Source organism: Nannospalax galili, unplaced genomic scaffold, assembly GCF_000622305.1.
Source record: "Nannospalax galili isolate Female #2095 unplaced genomic scaffold, S.galili_v1.0 scaffold47, whole genome shotgun sequence".
Classification (NCBI taxonomy): domain Eukaryota; kingdom Metazoa; phylum Chordata; class Mammalia; order Rodentia; family Spalacidae; genus Nannospalax; species Nannospalax galili.
In genome coordinates, this window is record NW_008357641.1 from 548,097 (window position 1) to 567,198 (window position 19,102).

A 19,102-nucleotide genomic window follows, 5' to 3' on the forward strand; every position below is an offset into this window, starting at 1 on the left:
CCGCCGCGGGGGCGGGGAGGGGGGCCTCAAAAAAGGGGGTGCCCCCGGACCCCCTCCTGCCCCCCCCTGACCTGGGGGGGGGGGGGGGCTTACCCTTCGCATGATGCCGATAGCCTCTGCTGACAGGAAGCGGGGATAGCGAACCTCATCGTTGACGATGCTATCAAATACCTCCTCCTCATCGTCCCCAGGAAACGGAGACTGGGGGAATCCAGACCCAGTTAGAATAAGACCTCAGTTTTAGCCAATCCACCACACCCAGCCCCACCAGAGGGCTCTACACCTCAGTGTACAACTTCCTACCACTGGCTTACAGAAGGTAAGGATCCCATTTTACAGTTAATAGAAACCGAGACCAGAAAAGTGAAGTTGGTAGCCTGGATCACACAGCATGTGGTAGGGGTAGATGCCCATTCCACCCCAGGGCATAAGCCTGTTCTCCCAAGAGGAAAGGCGGCCTAGGGCCTCACCTCGCCGACCAGCATCTCGTAGAGCAGCACACCTAGTCCCCACCAATCCACTGCCCGTGTGTAGGATGTGTCTGTCAGCACTTCTGGCGCCAGGAACTCTGGAGTCCCACAGAATGTGCTGGTCCGGTCCCCATATCCCATCCCTGGGGAGAGTGAGGTCATGTGAGCTTATAATGGCTGGGGAGAGCAGAGCACGAGAAAGATAATCCAAACAGCTCGCCAGGCAGGGAATGGGATAACCCAGATGAGACTAAATAAAGCTGGTGAATGATGAGCCTGAAGTTACTGGGGTGGACAGGTGCTGCAAACAAAGCCTACAGAGAGGAAGACTTCATCTGACCACCTATATACAACCATATTTAAAGGCAGTCTACCCCGCTTCCCCTCCCCCAGGATTGCAGTCTCTCACCCTCCTTGCAGAGGCCAAAGTCTGCGATCTTGACATAGCCCTCGGTATCCAGGAGCAAATTGTCCAACTTCAGGTCCCTAGGGGATGGGGGTCAGGGGATGTAAGCATGGATGAGTGGTAGGGGGTTATCTGGGCTCTGCAGAGCTTGACCATGCCCTATCAGTGGGTGTACACACCTGTAGACAATCTTGTGTTCATGAAGGAACTGCAGACCCAGCACCACACAGGCCGAATAGAAGCTGCAGAGATGCGGTGGCTCACACAACCCTGGTTCCACATCCGCCAAAGGCCCCCACCCTTGGGACCCCAAAGCTCCAGGCAGGTGTGGGAAGCAGCCCTTGTGGTGAAGGAGCAGGGCCTTCGGATGAAGGGTGAGCCTTCAGGGCAGTGGGCAGAGCCTTGGGGTGGAGGGACAGAACCTAAGGTAGTGGGCAGGGCCTCAGGGCAGAGGACTGGGAAGAGGCCTCTTGCTGGCGGAAGGACTCACACAGCCCGAGGCTCTGAGAACACATCGCTGTGGATATGCAGCATCAGGTCCCCACCCGCTGAGTACTCCATCACAAAGCACACATGCTCGGGGGTCTGGAAACAGCCGAAAAGGTTCACCAGGAAGGGATGTCTTGCGCTGGTCACAGCAGCCAAGATCCGTTTTTCACACATCAGGCTGGGCACGGCACAGGGGGTAGAAGGCACAAATTAGAGTCCCACACCCTCCAGAGCTCACTCAACAGGTGTTTGCTGAGGGCTTTGCATTCCTCTGCAACTGTGAGCAAGTAGCTCAACATCTCTCAATTTGGGCAGCCATGGCACTGTCCTAGGAAACAGCTCCTGGACTCCTCTGGGAAGCTGCCGGGGGTGGGCAAAAGACTCAGGATAATCAGAGCAGCCCAACTCCATGGCTGGATAGACTGCTTTACGAACCAGCAAACTCAGTCAACGGGGCTTAATGTGAAGGTTGAAGTAGGTGGAGAATTGGGCTTTTGACTTGAAGAGGTCACCTGTGAGGGCTTTGCTGGGAGGAACACAGAACCGGAAAACCTCATCCAAGCACCTGGAGACAGCTGTGCCTCCAGTCAGGATTAGGTCTACTTCTGTGATCCAAATCAATAAATTCCTCTAAGTTTTTCTGAGCCACAAAGGTGGCTAGGAAGTCTACTCAGCTTGGTTGCCTCTACAGGGATCAAGGACCATGCAGAATACTTTAAGGTGGATCTTCCTTGATCCACCAATCCTATTAGGCAGGCATTTTTGTGCCCATTTGAAAGATCAGGAGGCTGAGTTCTTAAGGGAGGCTTCCATCCCCCAGCATCCAGAAGCATTCAGACAGAAGAGGGATTGAATACAGGGCCCTGACCCCCAAATCAGGGCAGTTCAAAGTTCCAAGTCCCTACATTTCAGTCCTGAACCTCTAGTTTATGGATGTGTGACCTCCAGCAGACTGCTTAACCTCTCTGTGCCATGAGCAGAATGGTTCCCTCCAGAAAGGAAGAAGAGAGAATGAATGAGTCACAGAATAGCTGCTTTCAAGGTCATTACTCTTAGATATAAGGGTAGTAAGTTCTAGTGACTTGGTTACTCTCACTGCAGTGCCCCAAAGGGGACTACTCTTGGTCCCCATTTCCCAGGAGAAAAGACAGGAGTCCCCAAAGGCAGGGCAGAGTCCTCACCTCTCCACCTCATCTCGGACTATGATGTCACCTTTCTTTAAGGCCTTGATGGCAAAGAGCTCCCCACTGGAGCGGAATTCAGACAGCAGCACCTGGCATGCAGAGGGCATAGGGGTCTTAGTGGGTGGGCTCAGCCCCAGTGGGCAGAACTCAGGCCCCTAACTTCCCCCATCTCACCTTCCCAAAGTGACCCCGGCCCAGCACCGCCAGGAACTTGAAGTCCTCAAGTGTCAGGGGTGACTTCCTCAGGGGGCTACAGAGAGAGGGCACTGGTGGGAACAGGGATGGTGCACAGGGGTGGAGATGGGGGCTGACAAGGGGCATCACCTGCACAGGCCAAGGCCTGGGGTCTCCTGGGTCTCTGAAGGCAGCTCTGGAGTAGAGGTGGATTGCTGAGTCAGGGAGCTCTGTGGTATAGAGGTCAGAGTGGCCAGGAGTTAGTGCCAAAGGGTCTAGGCCAGCTGCTGACCTCTCTGCCCTCACCTCCTTCCACCTGTTCCCTGAATCACTCCCTCTAGCCACTGTTCCCCTCCCCTCTGCCTGACATACACACACCAGGCTCCTTCCTACACCAGGACCTGTGCACAGGGCTTCTCTCATCTTGGATTGCTCTGCCCCCACATTTACATGATTCACTTTTTTTTTTGGTAGGACTAGGAATGGAACCCGGGCAGTCACACATATTACCCCCAGTACTCTGTTTTGTTTTGTTTAAGACAGTCTCGGGGCTGGAGAGATGGCTCAGCAGTTAAGAACACTGGCAGAAGACCCAGGTTCGAATCCCAGCACCCACATGGCAGCTATCAACTGTCCGTAACTCCAGCTCCAGGGGATCTGACAGCCTCTTCTGACCTCCTTGGGCACTGCACGACATGAGTGCACTTACCTACAGGCAAGCAATACACACATACACATAAAAATAATAAGTAAAATATTTAAAAAGAAAAAGACTCTCAGGCTGGGCGTGATGGCATATACCTTTAATCCCAGTACCCAAGAAGCAGAGGCAGGTGGATCTCTGTGAGTTTAAGGCCAGCCTGGTCTACATAGCAAGTTCCAGGGCAGCTGGGCAACAAGGAGACCCTGTCTCAAAACAAAACAAAATTTAAAAAACCTACCCCCCCCAAAAAAAAACAATAAGCTAGCTTTCAACTTGTGATCCTCCTATCTCAGCCTCCATAGCAGCTGTGACTCTAGGCTTGGGACACAGGCCCAGCTCTTCCCCTCCTCCTGTAATCTGTTTAAATGTCACCTGTGTAGGCATCAGCTGACTCTATTGAAGAAAGAACTCCTGAGCATGCTGTCCATCATCTCTGCTTGATTTCCCTACTCAGCACACTTTATATTTCAAATATATCTTATCTGCTATTTACTGGGTTTAGCTTAGATTTTTAAAATATTTATTTTTATATATTTATTTATTTTTGCAGTGCTGGGTACAGAATCCAGGCTGTACTCCTGCTACCACAGAGCTACATCCAGCCTAGCCATACCACATGAGCTAATGACTAAAAAGAACCACGGCCTGAGGGAAAGGGAGAGCCTTAAGATGACTCAGTGGGTTAAAGGCACTTGCCTCCAAGCCTGCTGATCTGAGTTTGATCCCTGGAACCCACATGGTGGAAGAAGAGAACCAACTCCTGCAAGTTGTCCTCTGTCCTCTACATGTGCACTGTATCATGTTGGAACACACACACACACACACACACACACACACACACTAATTTAATTTACATAAAAATGTAAAAAAACAGAATCAGGCCCGAGGGTGCAGCTTGGTGGCACACCAGTGACCAATGAAAACAAGAGAGCCAATTTTTTAAAATGGGAGAAAAGTAACAAGTAGGGTGGCTGGGGCAGTATGATGAGAGACAGAGACAGATGAGAGAGAGAGAGAGAGAGACAGAGACAGAGACAGATGAGAGAGAGAGAGAGAGAGAGGAAAAGAAAAGAAAAGAAAAGAAAAGAAAAGAAAAGAAAAGGAAGAGAAAATTGACCAGCAAGATGGCTCAGCTGGTAAAGGCATCTACCCCCAAGCCTGACCGCCTGGGACCCAAATGGTGGAAGGAGACAACTGATTCCTGTAAGTTGCCCTTCGATTTCCACATCAACACAAAATAAAGAAAGACTATAATAAAAATTTTAAAAAGAAAAAGAAAATTGCATTTGGTGAGGGTGACAGAGGGGCAGCTCTTATACACCATCCACTCAGCCTGGGGTCAGCAAATGCTGATCACTGATCAGCCAGTCTGCAGTCAGGTGGCCTGCCAGAGCTAAGAATGGTTGAGATAAAGATCCAAGGAAGTTCTGTGTGTGACATTCATGCTGCAGTGGCCACTGGTAAGGTCCTCCTGGAAGCCAAGCACCCGACTCACACATGTACCGTGCACCTGCAGTGGGCTCACTCCAACCTACGCAGCCGTCGTCAGGCACACAGCGAGAAGGATCAACTCCTTGGCTTTTTTTGTTGAGACAAGGTCTCAATGTGTAGCCCTGGCTATCCAGAACTTGCTATGTAAAACAGACTGGCCTTGAACTCATAGAAATACACCTGCCTCTGCTTCCCATGTGCTGGAGTTAAAGGTGTGTGGCACCAAACTGATGTTTTTAAAATAGGACAGAAAAATAGCCTGGGGACTAGAGCTCAGGTGGTAGCACTTGCCTAGTATGCACAATGCCCTGGGCTGCACCCCCAGCACCATATAAACCAGGAGTGGTAAGACCCTGTGCTCAAAAAAAAAAAGACCAGAGGCAATCCCAACACTTCAAAGGCAGAGTCTGGTGGATCTCTGTGAGTTCAAGGCCACCCTGGTCTACATAGTGAGTTCCAGGACAGCTGGGGCAACAGGGAGACCCTATCTCAAAAAGACCATAAAAAAAAAAAAAAGAAAGAAACAAAGAAATCTGGTTCTGCCATAGACATGCTGTGCCACCTTGGGTATGATCCTGATGGTTTCTGAAACTGGAGCAGGATGCAGAGGTTGTCCTGCCTAGAGGAAGCAGATGCTCACCAGACTAGATGGGCTGGACGGTGGCCCAGGTAGGCTCTTCTCAGGCAAGCTGTCCAGGTTTGCCCCGAGGTTCAGCTTCTCCATGGATATGTCTCTGAAGGAAAGGGAAAAGGGTGAGGTGAGGATCCAGCACCCTGGGAAGCAGGAGGGACAGGCGGGGTAATAGCGTCCCTCCTTACCCTGTGTGCCGGGCCTCGGAGCCTGGGGATGCACTGGGGCTGAAGGTGCCTGTGGCCGTGGCATTGGGGATAAGCCTCCGGAGCAGCCGCACCCATGTGGCCACATCAATGTTCATCTGTCTGGCACGCTGAAAGGCTTTCCCTGGGGTGATAAGGGTGGGCATCACCATCCATGACACTCCCAGGGTTCTCTGGCTCTTCCCAGCTCTCTTGGTTCACCCAGGCCACCTCTCACCTTGCTGCTTGGAGAAGATTTTCTTCTGCCTCCGGAGCCGAGGAATCCTCTCAATGAGTGGGTTACGGAAGGTGACCTAGGGAGATGCAAAGACGATACCATTCACCCGTGGTAGCCTCAGGAGCAGAGGTTCACATACCCTAAAGTTCAGGGGCACCAGGGCACCATGCCTTCGCTGAGGGCTTGTGGCTTGGCCCTAGCAGCCATGTGCAGAGCTTTTATCAGTGACTGCACACAGGGCTCTGAATTCACCTGTGGATTTATCCACTGATGGGTTCAGAGCTTGATGAACTATTGGGGGTCCTTTACAAGATGGGGTCTCATGGTAGGAAGTAGATCAATGAGATCAGTAGCTGCTGGGCCTCCTCCTCTCCTCTTCTCTCTCCTCCTCCTCCTCCTCCTTCTCCTTCCTCTCTCTCTCTCTCTCTCCCCCCCCACCTAGGCACCATAAAATGAGCAGCTCTGCTCCATGCTGTGCTCCCACCAAGATGTTCTGTTTCATCACAAACCCAGAAGTAATGGAGTGAAATGGTCATGAACCTGAAGCCATCAGTCAAGAAAACTGTTTCCTTTAAGTTTATCTCTCTCAAGCATTTTGTCACAGCAACAGACAGCTGACAAATAACAGAAGAGGTGGCCAATACAATTCACTGCTTGCCTTCTGAGGTGTAGGGTCAGTTTCTTTTCTGGTCACTGTGACAGAATACCTGACAGAAGCAACTTTAGGGAGAAAAGGTTTACTTTGGTTCATGGTTCAGGGATACAGACCATTATGGTGGGAAGGCATGAGCTTGGGCAGTGGGAGCCTGAAGCACAGCTTGTTACAGCTCAGAGGACCAGAAGGCAGAAAGCCAGCAGGAAATGGGACCTAGGTACAAATCTCATGACTCACTTCCTCCAGTGGCACTCCAGTGCCTAAGGATTCTACACCACCCAAAATGGCTACCAGCTAAGAACCAAATGTTCAAACACATGAGCCAGTGAGGGACTGTATTCTAAAAATCACCTAGGAGACAAGGTTCTAGGCACCTCTGTGAGGAATTATCTAGGTTAGATATGCCTGTGAGGGATTTTCTTGATTAGATTAGTTGAGGTGGGAAGACCCACCCTAAATGTGAGAGGCCCTAAATGTGATGGGGATAGAAAGATGGCTCAGCAGTTAAGAGCACTTGATGCTCTTGCAGAGGACCTGGGTTTGGTTTCCAGCACCCACATTGCTAATAGCAATCCGTAACTCCAGTTCCAGGGGATTTGACGCCCTCTTCTGGTCTCCTTGGGCACCGCATACACAGGTGCACTTACATCATACAGGCAAAACACACACATAAAAATAAGTCTTTAAAAACAATGTTTTTAAAGGAGAAATGAAGCTGAGCATCGGCTTTCCTCACTGCTTCCTGTGGACAAGATGTGACTAGCCATTTCAAGCTCCTTCTATCTTGACATCCCACCTTGATGAGCCAGACTGAACCCTTTCTCCTTAAGTTGCTTTTGTCAGGGAATTTTACCACTGCCACAGGAAAAATAATTAAGACAAGAGCATTCCTATTCAAACCACAGCAGACTACCAGCTTGGAAAGGCAAGAATTAGGCAAGTAGACCCTCCTCTGGAGGTAAGGAAGGGTCTGGCCCAAGAATGACATGTAATTCCAGCAAATGGGTCTCACATCACCTACTGCCTTGATTCCTCAAAGTTTGGTCTCAGGTTGGCCACACTGGCATTGCCTGGCCCGTAGTTTGACTCTGCAATATCCCATAATGCCTGTGTGTTGAAGGCTTGGTAACCAGCCTGTGGCACTATTTGGGAGAAAATGAGGTCACTGGGGCATGTCTTCATGGCATATATTAGAAGTCTAGCCCCTTTCTCTGTGCATTTCAAAAGATGCACAGGCCTCCCCAATCACACACTCCCACCATGGCATATTAAGCCAAAAGCCCAGATCACTGGGACCAAGTGACATTGACAGAAACTATGAGCCAAAATAACCCTTCCTTTTCTTAAGTTGACTATATTAGGCATCTCATCAGTAACATAAAGCTGACTTATCTACCGGGGAACTTGTTAGAAATAAATTCTCAGTCCAATCTTGGATTGAATCAGAAATGTAGGGATGGGGCCCAGCACTCTGTTCCAGTTACACAGACCACACTGCAGACAGAACAGTCCATCCACAGTGGAACTCAATGTATTAAGCCCAGTGACAACAGAACTCCAGAAAATTCTGCCAAGGTACACCTATCACTAAGTCTCGGGCAACTCACCACCATCCTATCTCTACCTGGGTATGCTGTTGCTGTTTTGCAGTGCTGGGTCGGAAGCCAAAGCCCTGTGTGAGCCAGACTAACACTCTACACTGAGCTGTAGCCTCAGTGCTTGTTTTTGTTTGTTTTTGAGACATGATCTCACTATGTAGCCCTGGCTGGCTTCACCCCCACAAGCATATGCCACAACTCCTGGCAGAAGACAGGCTTGTTGCTACTTTGTTTCTGAGACCGAGACCGAATGGATCTCATGTTATCTCAGGCTGGCCTTCAACTCACTGTATTGCCAAAAATGACTTTGAACTTCTGATCCTCCTGCCTCTACCTCAGGAGTACTGGGATCACGGTGTACCACCATATTGGTTTATGCAGTGCTAGGGATCAAATTCAGGGCCTTATACATGCTAGGCAAGTATTTTATCAACTGAGCTATATCCTCAACCCAACAGACAGGTCTCTTTTTTTTATTTTTATTTTTGGTATTTTTGAGACACGGTCTCCCTGTAGCTCCAACTGGCCTGGAACTCTCTATGTAGACCAGGCTGGCCTTGAACTCACAGAGATCCACCTGCCTCTGCCTCCCAAGTACTAGGATTAAAGGTGTGCACCACCACGCCTAGCTCCAAAAGACAGTTTTTAGTTTGGATTTTGTTTTGTTTTGTTTTTTGAGACAAGATCTCCTGCAGCCCCAGCTGGCCTGGAACTCTACATAAACCAGGTTGGCCTCAATCTCACAGAGATCTTCTTAGGATCAAAGGCATGCACCACCACACCTGGCATCCAATAGACAATTTTCAACCATCAAAACTGTGAGCAAAATCTAGCATCATGGTGCGCTTCTGGCATTCCAGCACACACACTCAATGCTCTCTTTTGGCTTCCAGGACCACTGCAAGACATGGGCGCACTTATGTAGATGTAGGCAAAACATTTATACACATAAAATAAAGCAAATTTTTAAAAATTATACACACACACATATAAAATATGTAATCTTTTGGTGGGTTATAGTGTAGACCAGGACAGCCTAAAACTTGCAGCTATCAACTTGCCTCAGTCTTACAAGGGCTGTGATTACAGGCGTGTGCCACCATGCCCAGGAAAGTATTGATATTATTATTATTGGCATATGGATGTCAGAGGACAGCCTTGTTGGAGTTCCAGGGATGGAACTCAGGCTGTCAGGCTTATACAGCAAGTGCTTTACCCACCTAGCCATCTTATTAACTCCATTTTTTTTTCCTAAAGTCATCTTATTTAACCCAGGTTTGTCTCAAATTTACTATATAGCTGAGGATGACTTTAAATTTCTGACTCTCCTGCCTCTGCCTCTTACAGGTGTGCCACTATGTCCGGTTTATGTAGTGCTGTGGATGGGAATCTGACACTGAGCTGTGCCCCATCCTCTCAAGTACTATTGGTCTTTTGTGTCCTTTCAGTTTTGGACTAGGGTCTTTTATATTTCTGACCTCAAGCTGACCATATGGTCAAGGTTGTGTGTTCTACCACACCTATTATTTATTCAGAACTGGGGATGGAGCCTGGGGCTCTGTACATGCTAGGCAAACATTCTACCTATTGAGCCACATCCCCAGACCAACATACGTAATCTGATGGGACACAATCTTCTGGGATCATTGTCATGAACAGTCTGTCACTGAGCCCTTACGTGAGGTGTGCTGTCCTGGCATTAATCTCAGCTCTCATGAATGTACTTTTCCAAAACGGCTCAAAGACTCATCTGAAATGAATCTTCCCTAGCTACACAATCAGGGGCAAGGAGACAGGAAACACTTTCTCAGGGTCTGGGGTCAAGCTGTACCTCAGCCAGCAGGCAGCCCTGGGGTTCCAAGTCCAGCTGCACTTCGTGCCTCTCATTGTCCAAGAAGTCCTCCAACTTCAGAAATTTGAGCGCACACAAGCCCCGCTGGTCCCGCCAGAACACTGCTAATTCCAGCTCCCGAGCCTTGAAGGAGAAAAATAGGGTCATCACTTGGGGTAACTGAAGCTCAAACCCCACTTCCTCTAATTCCACCATTCCCCAACACAGCTCACCCTCTCCAGCTCCAGGGTGAAGCTCTGGTCCCAAGCATTGGGGCCACACTGCTTCCAGGATGTCTGTCCCACCACTGCATTGTCCAACTTGAGCACAGTGCTGACCTCAGCTGAAACCAGGAGAGGGCAGCAGGAAACAGTGGAACATTCTTCCGGCTTGCCCTCACGGTAAAGCCTTTATTTCAGGGGCAGGTTTGTGGGGTTTTGTGTTTTTCTTTTGGTTTTGACTGACAAGGCCTTACTCTGAAGCCTAGGACGGCCTGGAAGTTACTTAATGTAGCTCAGACTGGCCTTGCATTTGTTGTGATCCTCCTGTCTCAGTCTCCCATGTGCTAGGACTATGGACATGTGCCACCATGTCTGGCCTCATTTTTTGTGTTGTGTTTTTTGAGACAGCATGGTTTGTAGGCTATGCTGACCTTGAGCGTCTGATCCTCCTCTACTCCCTAAATTCTAGAGGGCTTCCATTACCAAACCAGGAATTTGGCCTCTTTTGGTTTTGTTTTGTTGAGACAGAGCTTCTTGTTGCCTAGGCTGGCCTTGAACTTCTGATCCCTGTCTCTACCTCCAGTATGCTATCTGATATAATCTAGGGATTACAGGTGCGTACTACCACAACGCTTGGTTTATGCAGTGCTGGAGATCAAACTCAGGGCTTCAAGCACACTAGACAAGGATTTCCACCAACTTAGCTCCATCCCTAGCCCAATGCCCTCACTTCTAATTACAGTTCTGGCAGGTTCAGCACATTCACACTGCTCTTCTCCTATCATCATCATTCATCTCCAGAATGCTCATCTTCTCAAACTAAAGTCCTGATCCTATAAACATGCTCCAACCTGACACAGCCCTTCTCCTTCTGTCTCCATGGATCAAATGGCTCTGGGGAGTGCTATGTACGGAAGCAGGCAGTCTTTGTCTTATGACTGGCTTCTTTCCTTTTTTTTATTTTTAAATTTTTAAAAATATTTTATTATTTTTATTTTACGTGTATGCATGTGTTGCCTGCATGCAGGTAAGTGCACCCATGTCATGCAATGCCCGTGGAGGATAGAAGAGGCCGTCGATACCCTGGAACTGGAGTTACGGACAGTTATTAGCTGCCATGTGGGTGCTGGGATTCGAACCCAGGTCTTCTGCAAGAACAGTCAGGGTTCTTAACCGCTGAGCCATCTCTCCAGCTCCATGACTGGCTTCTTTCACGTACATTGTCCTCAGTGCTCATCCATGCTGCAGCATGAGACACAATTTCCTTGCTTTTCAAGCAATATGATTCCACTGTTTGGATAGAGCACAATGTGTCTATCCACCTAAGGACACGGCTATTCCCCCTTCTGTCTACTGTAGATAATACTGTGAACACAGGTATGCAACAACTCAGACCCTTGTTCAATTCTTTGCAAAGCATGTACCCCGAGCCACACACCTCTAGGCCCTCACTGGAGAATTCTAAACAGGCCTTCTATTGACGAGCAATGCTCCTAGGCCCTTCACTGAGGATTCTAGGCAGGTGCTCTACCACTGAGCCACACCCCAGCCTCTCATTGGCCCATGCCTCCCCAGCTACTGCAGTATTTTCCAGAATTGCTATTCGACTTTATATTCCTACCCACTATGCACAAAGGTTCCAATTTCTCTACATCCTCTCTAATATTTGTGATTTTGTTTTGTTTTGTCACTGTTGTTTTGGTAAGTCATTCCAATAGACACGGCATGATTTTTTAAAGTGTTACAAAGCTGGGTGAACTGTGGTCTCAGCTTACTTGGTTGTCTGAGGCAAAAATATAACTTGAACCCCAGATTTTGAAACTCTGGCTCTAAATAAATAAGCAAATAGATAAATAAAATACTACAAAAATGGGCAATACCAGGTGTGGTGGCATATGCCTTTAGTCCCAGTATTCAGGAAGCAGAAGCAGGTGGATCTCTTTGAGTTCAAGGCCAGCTTGGTCTACATAGTGAGTTTCGGGTCAGCTGGAGCTACAGGGAGACCCTGTCTCAAAAAGACCAAAAATAGAAATAAAAACAGGTAGGCAGTCCCAGACCCTACCCCCCACTCTGCCTACTTACTTGTGCTCTCAGCTTCTGCCTTGAGGCTGCTCCGACCACTGAGGCTTCCACTCCGGCTGTAAAGGCCCCGGGCTGGGCGGCTCAGAAAAGGTGTACGGCTATCAGGGGTCCCAGGTGCCCCCATCGAGGTGGAAGAGTTCCAAGGGATGGTCTCTGGAAGGTCCCTACAGCCTACCACACGTACTTCCAGGGTCCCTGCAGGAGGGGCACGCTCATGGAAAGGTGGGCTGAGGGGATAAGACCATCTGGATAGCCAGGGTGGGGCAGGGGGGGTCAAGGGAAGAAGGCTATGCCAGGATGTGAGAATACAAAACAAGTGGGCTAGGGAGGCTCAGGGCGCTGGGGTTTAGAAAAGGAAAAATGGTTCAGGGCAACCAAGGGCAACAGGGAGGAAGAAGGCAGACTGGGGGAAAGGGGATGTAAGATTTGGTGGGCAGGCATGAGGTTTGCAATGGGCTAGGACAGGCAGAGGTCAGAGGTCAGAGCTTAGGTTCCTAGAGTGACATGGTCTGAGGGACTGCGGGTAGAGGCAAGAAACGAGGGCAAGAGGAACGCGTGGGGACAACAGTCTAGAATCAGAAGGGAACTCGAGGATGGGGTTGCTTAGCCTGTGGAGATGGAGGCCAGGATGAGAGGGCTTGAGATCCTGGGAAAAGCAGCGTCCAAGGCTGGGGAGCCTAGGGACTCAGGCCCATGTTCTTGGGGCCACCCTGGGGAGAGCGGCAGATCTGGGGCCCACCTGTGAGTGGCGCAGGCTTGCACAGGGTGCTGTAGGGCATGGCGGGGAAGGGCCCAGTCAGGAGTGCGCTGAAGGCTGCGGACGAGGCCACCGCAAGCTCCTCCCGCAGCAGCCGCCCCTTAGGGTGGTCGGCGGGCAGCTCCCCGAGGCGCCGCTCCAGCGCCTCCCGCAGCAGCCCCAGTTTTTGGTTGGACTCGGTCAATTTCTCCTGAGCCTATGACAGAAAGGGCAAGAGCTAAGGGTAGAGCCGGGCTGGCCCCTCCCCCAAAACCCACCCACCTCCAGCAACTTCTTCCAAGGCCCAAACCTCAAACTTACTAGGTCTCATCTGTCAGAGCCCAGAAAACTTAAGCCCGCCCTACTGCCTGTCCTAAGTCCCGCCCCTTCTGAGCCTCGCCCAGTTCCCTCGTTCCCTCGATGGTGCCCCACTCCCAGCTCCCAGATTAGGCTGTACTTCTTGACTGGCCCCCACTACAGCTCCACCCCTCACTAAAGCTGTCCCTAGTTGGTGCCCCACCTCTCAAATTCATTCGCCACCTTAGCCCATGCCCCTCCCTGAGGCTCCGCCCCCTCTGAAGCCTTGCCCCTAACTTGGATATACCCCTACTAAGGTCCCTCCTCTTGTTAAGGGTCCACATCTAATGGCAAGCCCATTTGGGCTGAGGCGCCATCCTTCACCAGGGCCTGTTCCCAGTGAATTCCCCATCCCTCCTACCCTCCATCCCCGGTCCTCCCACCTCGACCCACGACAAAGCCCCACCTCCCTGACCTCGCTGACGGCCTTGCGGTCTGGGGCCTTCGCAGCACTGAGCAGACGCAAGACATTCTTGGCACCTTCCACCACAGCATGCTCGACTCGGAAGTGGTGTCTCAGCTCCTCGATGCGTAGCTCTATCGCTCCCAGGTCTGGATCCCCTTGGGCATGGGTCATAGAACAGTCAGGCAGTGCAAAGACCAGCCTGATCCCAGACAACACTGTGCAGGCACAGGCACACCCCACACACCACTGCCTCCAAGATGCATCATGGTTCTCAAAGTGGTGGTAACTGTCACATTTCTATCCAAACACAGTCACTCTTACTCAAATACCATAACCTTTAGGGAGATGGTTACCCATGACTGTTTAGAGTAATGACACACACGTACACAGTCAACTTAGACTTACGAAGAAACATTGACACAGTCCCAGGGACAGACAACATCTACACTCAGCTGCCATCAACCATGCATTACATTTTTCACCCAAGGACTGTCATCCACAGGGACAGTGACATAAATCAGACTGTCATAAGATGCAGGTGCCCTTCACTCCCTAGTGAACTGCCACCTCAAAACCAGATAGTTACAAGGATGCAGCACACTGCTACCCAGATGACTCTGGAGCTATATACCCGTGGCTGTAAGAAACTGATTGCTTGTGTCCTCTACCAATTTAAATGTGGAGCAGACCCCCAAGGAGATGGTATCTGAGAATGGGGCCTCTAGGATAGAGGAGGTAATGAGTGTAGGGCCCTCATGATGAGATTAGCACCCTTAGAAGAAACAACAATGACAGGGTACTCCTGCAGTTCATTGGTACAGCACTTGCCTAGAGTACATGAGGCCACAAATCCCATTCCCATCCCATAATCAAAAAAAGTACTAACACATAAAAGATCCATGGGGCTGGAGAGATGACTCTGGTTAAAAGCACTGGCTGCTCTTGCCAAGGACCCAAGTTCAGCTCCCAGCACCAACATGGCAGCTCACAACGATTCCTAACTCCAGTTCCAGGGGATTCAACACTCTCTTCTGGCCTCCATGGGTATTGTACCACACAGATGCACTTACATACATACAGGCAAAACACTCATAGACACAAAATATAAAAAAATAATCAAAAGAAAAAATTTTGAGGCCCAAAAATGAAAAAAAAAAAAGCTGAGTGCAACAAGGTACACGTGTAATTCCAGCCCTTAGGATTGGGAGGCAGATCAGAATTTCATAGCCAGCCTAGGCTACATGAGACCCTCCCTAAAGGAGTAGCAGTAGCAGCACACAACAAAGGGCAAGCAAGATGGCTCAGCAGGTAAAGGCTCTTACCATAGACTCTGATGACCTGAGTTCTAACCCAGAACCCATGTGGTAGGAGGGAATTTACTCCCAAAAGTTGTCCTCTGACCTCTACACTTGAGACATGGCACACTTGCCTCTGCCCACATATACACTAAATAAGTAGGAAAAAAATGAGCAAAGAAAAGGGAGAAAATGTAGCATATGTTTATAGTCACGGCACTTGGAAAGCTGAAGCAAGAGAGTTACCAAAAGTTCAAGGCCAGCCTTAGTTACAGAGTGAGATCCTGTCTCAAAAAAATCAAGAATAGTGGCTGGGGAGAGAGATGCCTCGGTAGTTAAGAGTGCTTGCTACTCTTGCAGAGGACCTGAGGTCATTTCCCAGGACCTATGTTGGGTGGCTCACAACTGCCTGTAATTCCAGCTTTGGGGGATCTTATGCCTTCTTCTGGCCTCCCACATACACATGACACACATATACATACACGATTTTTTTTTAAGTGCCAGGAATAGAGCCAGGTATGGTGGTGCACACCTTTAGTCCCAGTCCCAGAGGCAGAGGCAGGCAGCCTGGTCTACATTGTGAGTTCCAGGCCAGCTGGGGCTACAGGGAGACCCTGTCTCAAAAAAAACAAAAAAAAAGTGCTGAGAGTAGTGGTGAACCTTTTTAAGCCCAGCACTCCAGAGGCAGAGCGGGAGGATCACTCTGAGTTCAAGGCCATCTTGATCTACATAAGGAGTTCCAGGCCAGCCAGGACTACACAGTGAGACCCTGTCTCAATAAATAAATAAATAAGCAAAGTAAATAAATATATAAAATCTTAGAAAAAATAATAAATATAAAAGATAAAAGACAGAGAGCTTGCTCATGTGCTTGTATGATTGTTTATACTCATTTTCACTTCCCCCTCCCGCCCCCTCCAGCTCCTTCTTCCTACACCAAGTTAGGTAACAGCAAGAGGGTGACTATCTCCAAGCCAAGAGCTCAGCTTTCACCAGGTCTGGGTGTGCTGACACCCTGCTCCCACACTTCTGTCCCCATAACTGTGAGGCTGTTTGTGCAGCCTGGTTTGCAGTTCCTTGCTTCAGGAGCCCAAGCCAAGCAAGACAGACAGCATTAACACACTGGGTCATATTGCTGCCCACAGGGACATAAGGGCACTGCAGTTCTGATATTAGTTGTAAGCATACAGTCACCTGCAGGCAGAGGAGCACACATTCAAACCAAAAAGACACAGTCCTACTGCCACACACGGGCACTGTCACAGGTCAGGCTATCTTACAGTCACGGCTCCATCACCTCAGGCACAAGGACAGCGTGAGAGGACCAAGACACTCTGTTAAAAGACTTGGGGCTGGAGAGATGGCTCAATGGTTAAGAGCACTGACTGCTCTTGCAGAGGACCCAGGTTTGAGTCCCAGCACCCACATGGCGGCTACAAACCATCCTTAACTCCAGTTCCAAGGGAATCGAAGCCCTCTTCTTACCTCCAAGGTATTGCACGACACGGGTGCACTCACATACATGCAGGCAATATACTCATACACATAAAATAAAAATAATAGATAAATAAATAAATATTTTAGAGACAAACATTTTGGGGCAAGGAGCTGGCTCAATGGGTAAAACGCTTGCTTTGAAGCAAAACTTCAGTTCTGATCCCCGAAAGCCAGACATGGAGGTGTGTGCCTATAATCTAGGACTGGGAAGCTGAGACAAGGGAAACCTGGGGCTTGCTAGTCAGTCAGTCCAGCTTAATCAGTGAGCTCCAGTTCCACTGAGAAACCCTGTCTCAAAAAAATAAGGTGGAGCCGGGCGTGGTGTCGCAGGCCTTTAATCCCAGCACTTGGGAGGCAGAGGCAGGCAGCTCTCTGTGAGTTAGAGTCCAGCCTGGTCTACATAATGAGTTCCAGGCCAGCTGGGGCTATAGAGAGACACTGTCTCAAAAAAAAAAAAAATTAAAAAAAAATAAGGTGGAGGTGAAGCCAGTGTTGACCTCTGGACACACAGACCAACACACACACACACACAGGCTTACTATATACACACATACATACACATACACACACACAGGCTTACTACACACACACACAGGCTTACTACATACACACACACACACACACACACACACACACAGGCTTACCACAAACACACACATACATACATACACACACAGGCTTATTACATACACACACACATACACAGGCTTACTATATATACATACATACATACACATACATACAGGCTTACCACAAACACACACATACATACACACAGACAGGCTTATTACATACACACACACACACATACACACACAGGCTTACCACAAACACACACATACATACACACACACAGGCTTACTACATACACACACATACATACACATACACACACACGCAGGTTTACCACACACACATACATACACACACAGGCTTATTACATACACATACATACACACACACACACACACACACCACAAAACAAAAAACTAAACATCAAAAAAACCAACCCAAGGGGAACAATGTAGCAGAAGTCCTAGGACTAAGCTAGGTATATTCCCCAGGTCTGTGATAGCAGAACTGAGAAGGCTGAAGCAGGAGGACCTTGAGTACAAGACCAGCTTGGGCTGCATAGCAAGTATGAGACCAGCTACATGAAACTATCTTATAAATAAAAACAGGACCCTCAAGAGGGCTCAATAGGTAAAGCTTGGATCCCAAGTTCAAGTCTCAGGATATACATGATGCAAGGAGAGGTCCAACTCCTGCAAATTGTCCTCTGACCTCTACATGTGTGCCATGGCACATATGTACCCACACACATACTACACATACATACACACACATATATACACACATATATACATACATATATTAAGTCTCATGGAGCTGGAGAGATGGCTCAGCAGTTAAGAGCACTGACTGGTCTTGCAGAGGACCCAGGTTCAATTCCCAGCACCCATATGGTGGCTAACAACCTTCTGCACCTCTAGTTCCAGGGGAATCAGATGCCCTCTTCTGACCTCCTTGAGCACTGCACAACACAGGTGCACTTACAACATGCAGGCAATACACTCATACACATAAAATTAAATAATAATAAAGATTTTAAAAAGTCTATACTTGTTTATTAGATACATATTTTTCTGTAATGTTTTCAATCTTAGCTTGTTTCCCTGCAGATACAGAGCTCAGAATATTGAAAGCTGCTCTACATACAACCCTGGGTCCTCACAGTCAAAGCCACATGAACACACACACCCCAGTGCTGTGGACACCATCACCTCTACACAGACCTTGCCGCCAATCCAGGCTGTTTTTGTTTTTTTGGAAACAAGGTCTTACTCTGTATCCCTGGCTGTTCTGGAACTCTGCGTAGACCAGGCTGGCCTCACATTCAAAGAGATCCACCTGCCTCTGCCTCCTAAGTTCTAGGATTAAAGACGTGCACACCCCAACACACTGTTTTCAAGACATGCTCACATATCCCTTGATGCACTCAAATGCAGGGCTGGGGAGATGCTCAGTGGATGAAGAATCTGCTGTGTAAACATGAGGTCTGGAGTTCAGATCCCAGAACCCACATAGAAGCTAGGCAGACATGGCAGCTGACTATAATCCCAGCACTGGGGAGGCAGATGCAACAGATCCCTGAACAAGCTGACTAGCTAGAATACCTGAAATTGCCAAGCTCCAGGCTCAATAAGAGACCCTGTCTCAATAAACAAAGTGGAAAATGATCAAGGGAGACACGTGATATCAACTTTTCCATACTCAAGTGCACACACATGCCCGCACACATATACACCAAGAAAGAGAAAGAAAGAGAGAAAGGAAGGGAGGGAGGAAGGAAAGGGAGGGAGGGGAGGGAAGGAAGGAAGGAAGGAAGGAAGGAAGGAAGGAAGGAAGGAAGGAAGGAAGGAAGGAAGGAAGGAAGGAGGGAGGGAGGGAGG

At 49.0% G+C, this 19,102-nt stretch overlaps 1 protein-coding gene across 8 annotated transcripts in view; it reads right to left on the reverse strand.

The window, feature by feature from the left end:
- The window catches only part of Pkn1 (protein kinase N1), a 31,741-nt gene that overhangs the window by 855 nt on the left and 11,784 nt on the right, over nt 1-19,102 (reverse strand). For 4 of the 8 annotated variants that reach the window (XM_017794952.2, XM_017794951.2, XM_029557383.1 and 1 more), the window contains 16 exons: nt 13,867-14,012; nt 13,098-13,311; nt 12,359-12,553; nt 10,289-10,449; nt 10,056-10,199; nt 5,972-6,047; nt 5,737-5,878; nt 5,558-5,651; nt 2,874-2,953; nt 2,724-2,799; nt 2,547-2,638; nt 1,367-1,543; nt 1,056-1,118; nt 880-956; nt 471-613; nt 94-201 (listed from right to left, as the gene is read on the reverse strand). In XM_017794952.2, coding sequence (XP_017650441.1) covers nt 94-201; nt 471-613; nt 880-956; nt 1,056-1,118; nt 1,367-1,543; nt 2,547-2,638; nt 2,724-2,799; nt 2,874-2,953; nt 5,558-5,651; nt 5,737-5,878; nt 5,972-6,047; nt 10,056-10,199; nt 10,289-10,449; nt 12,359-12,553; nt 13,098-13,311; nt 13,867-14,012 — 1,988 coding nt within the window. Of the gene's footprint in view, nt 1-71; nt 202-470; nt 614-879; nt 957-1,055; nt 1,119-1,366; nt 1,544-2,546; nt 2,639-2,723; nt 2,800-2,873; nt 2,954-5,557; nt 5,652-5,736; nt 5,879-5,971; nt 6,048-10,055; nt 10,200-10,288; nt 10,450-12,358; nt 12,554-13,097; nt 13,312-13,866; nt 14,013-19,102 lie in introns of all 8 variants that reach the window. The other 4 variants (XM_008855403.3, XM_008855400.3, XM_029557382.1 and 1 more) reach the window with 3 other exon arrangements.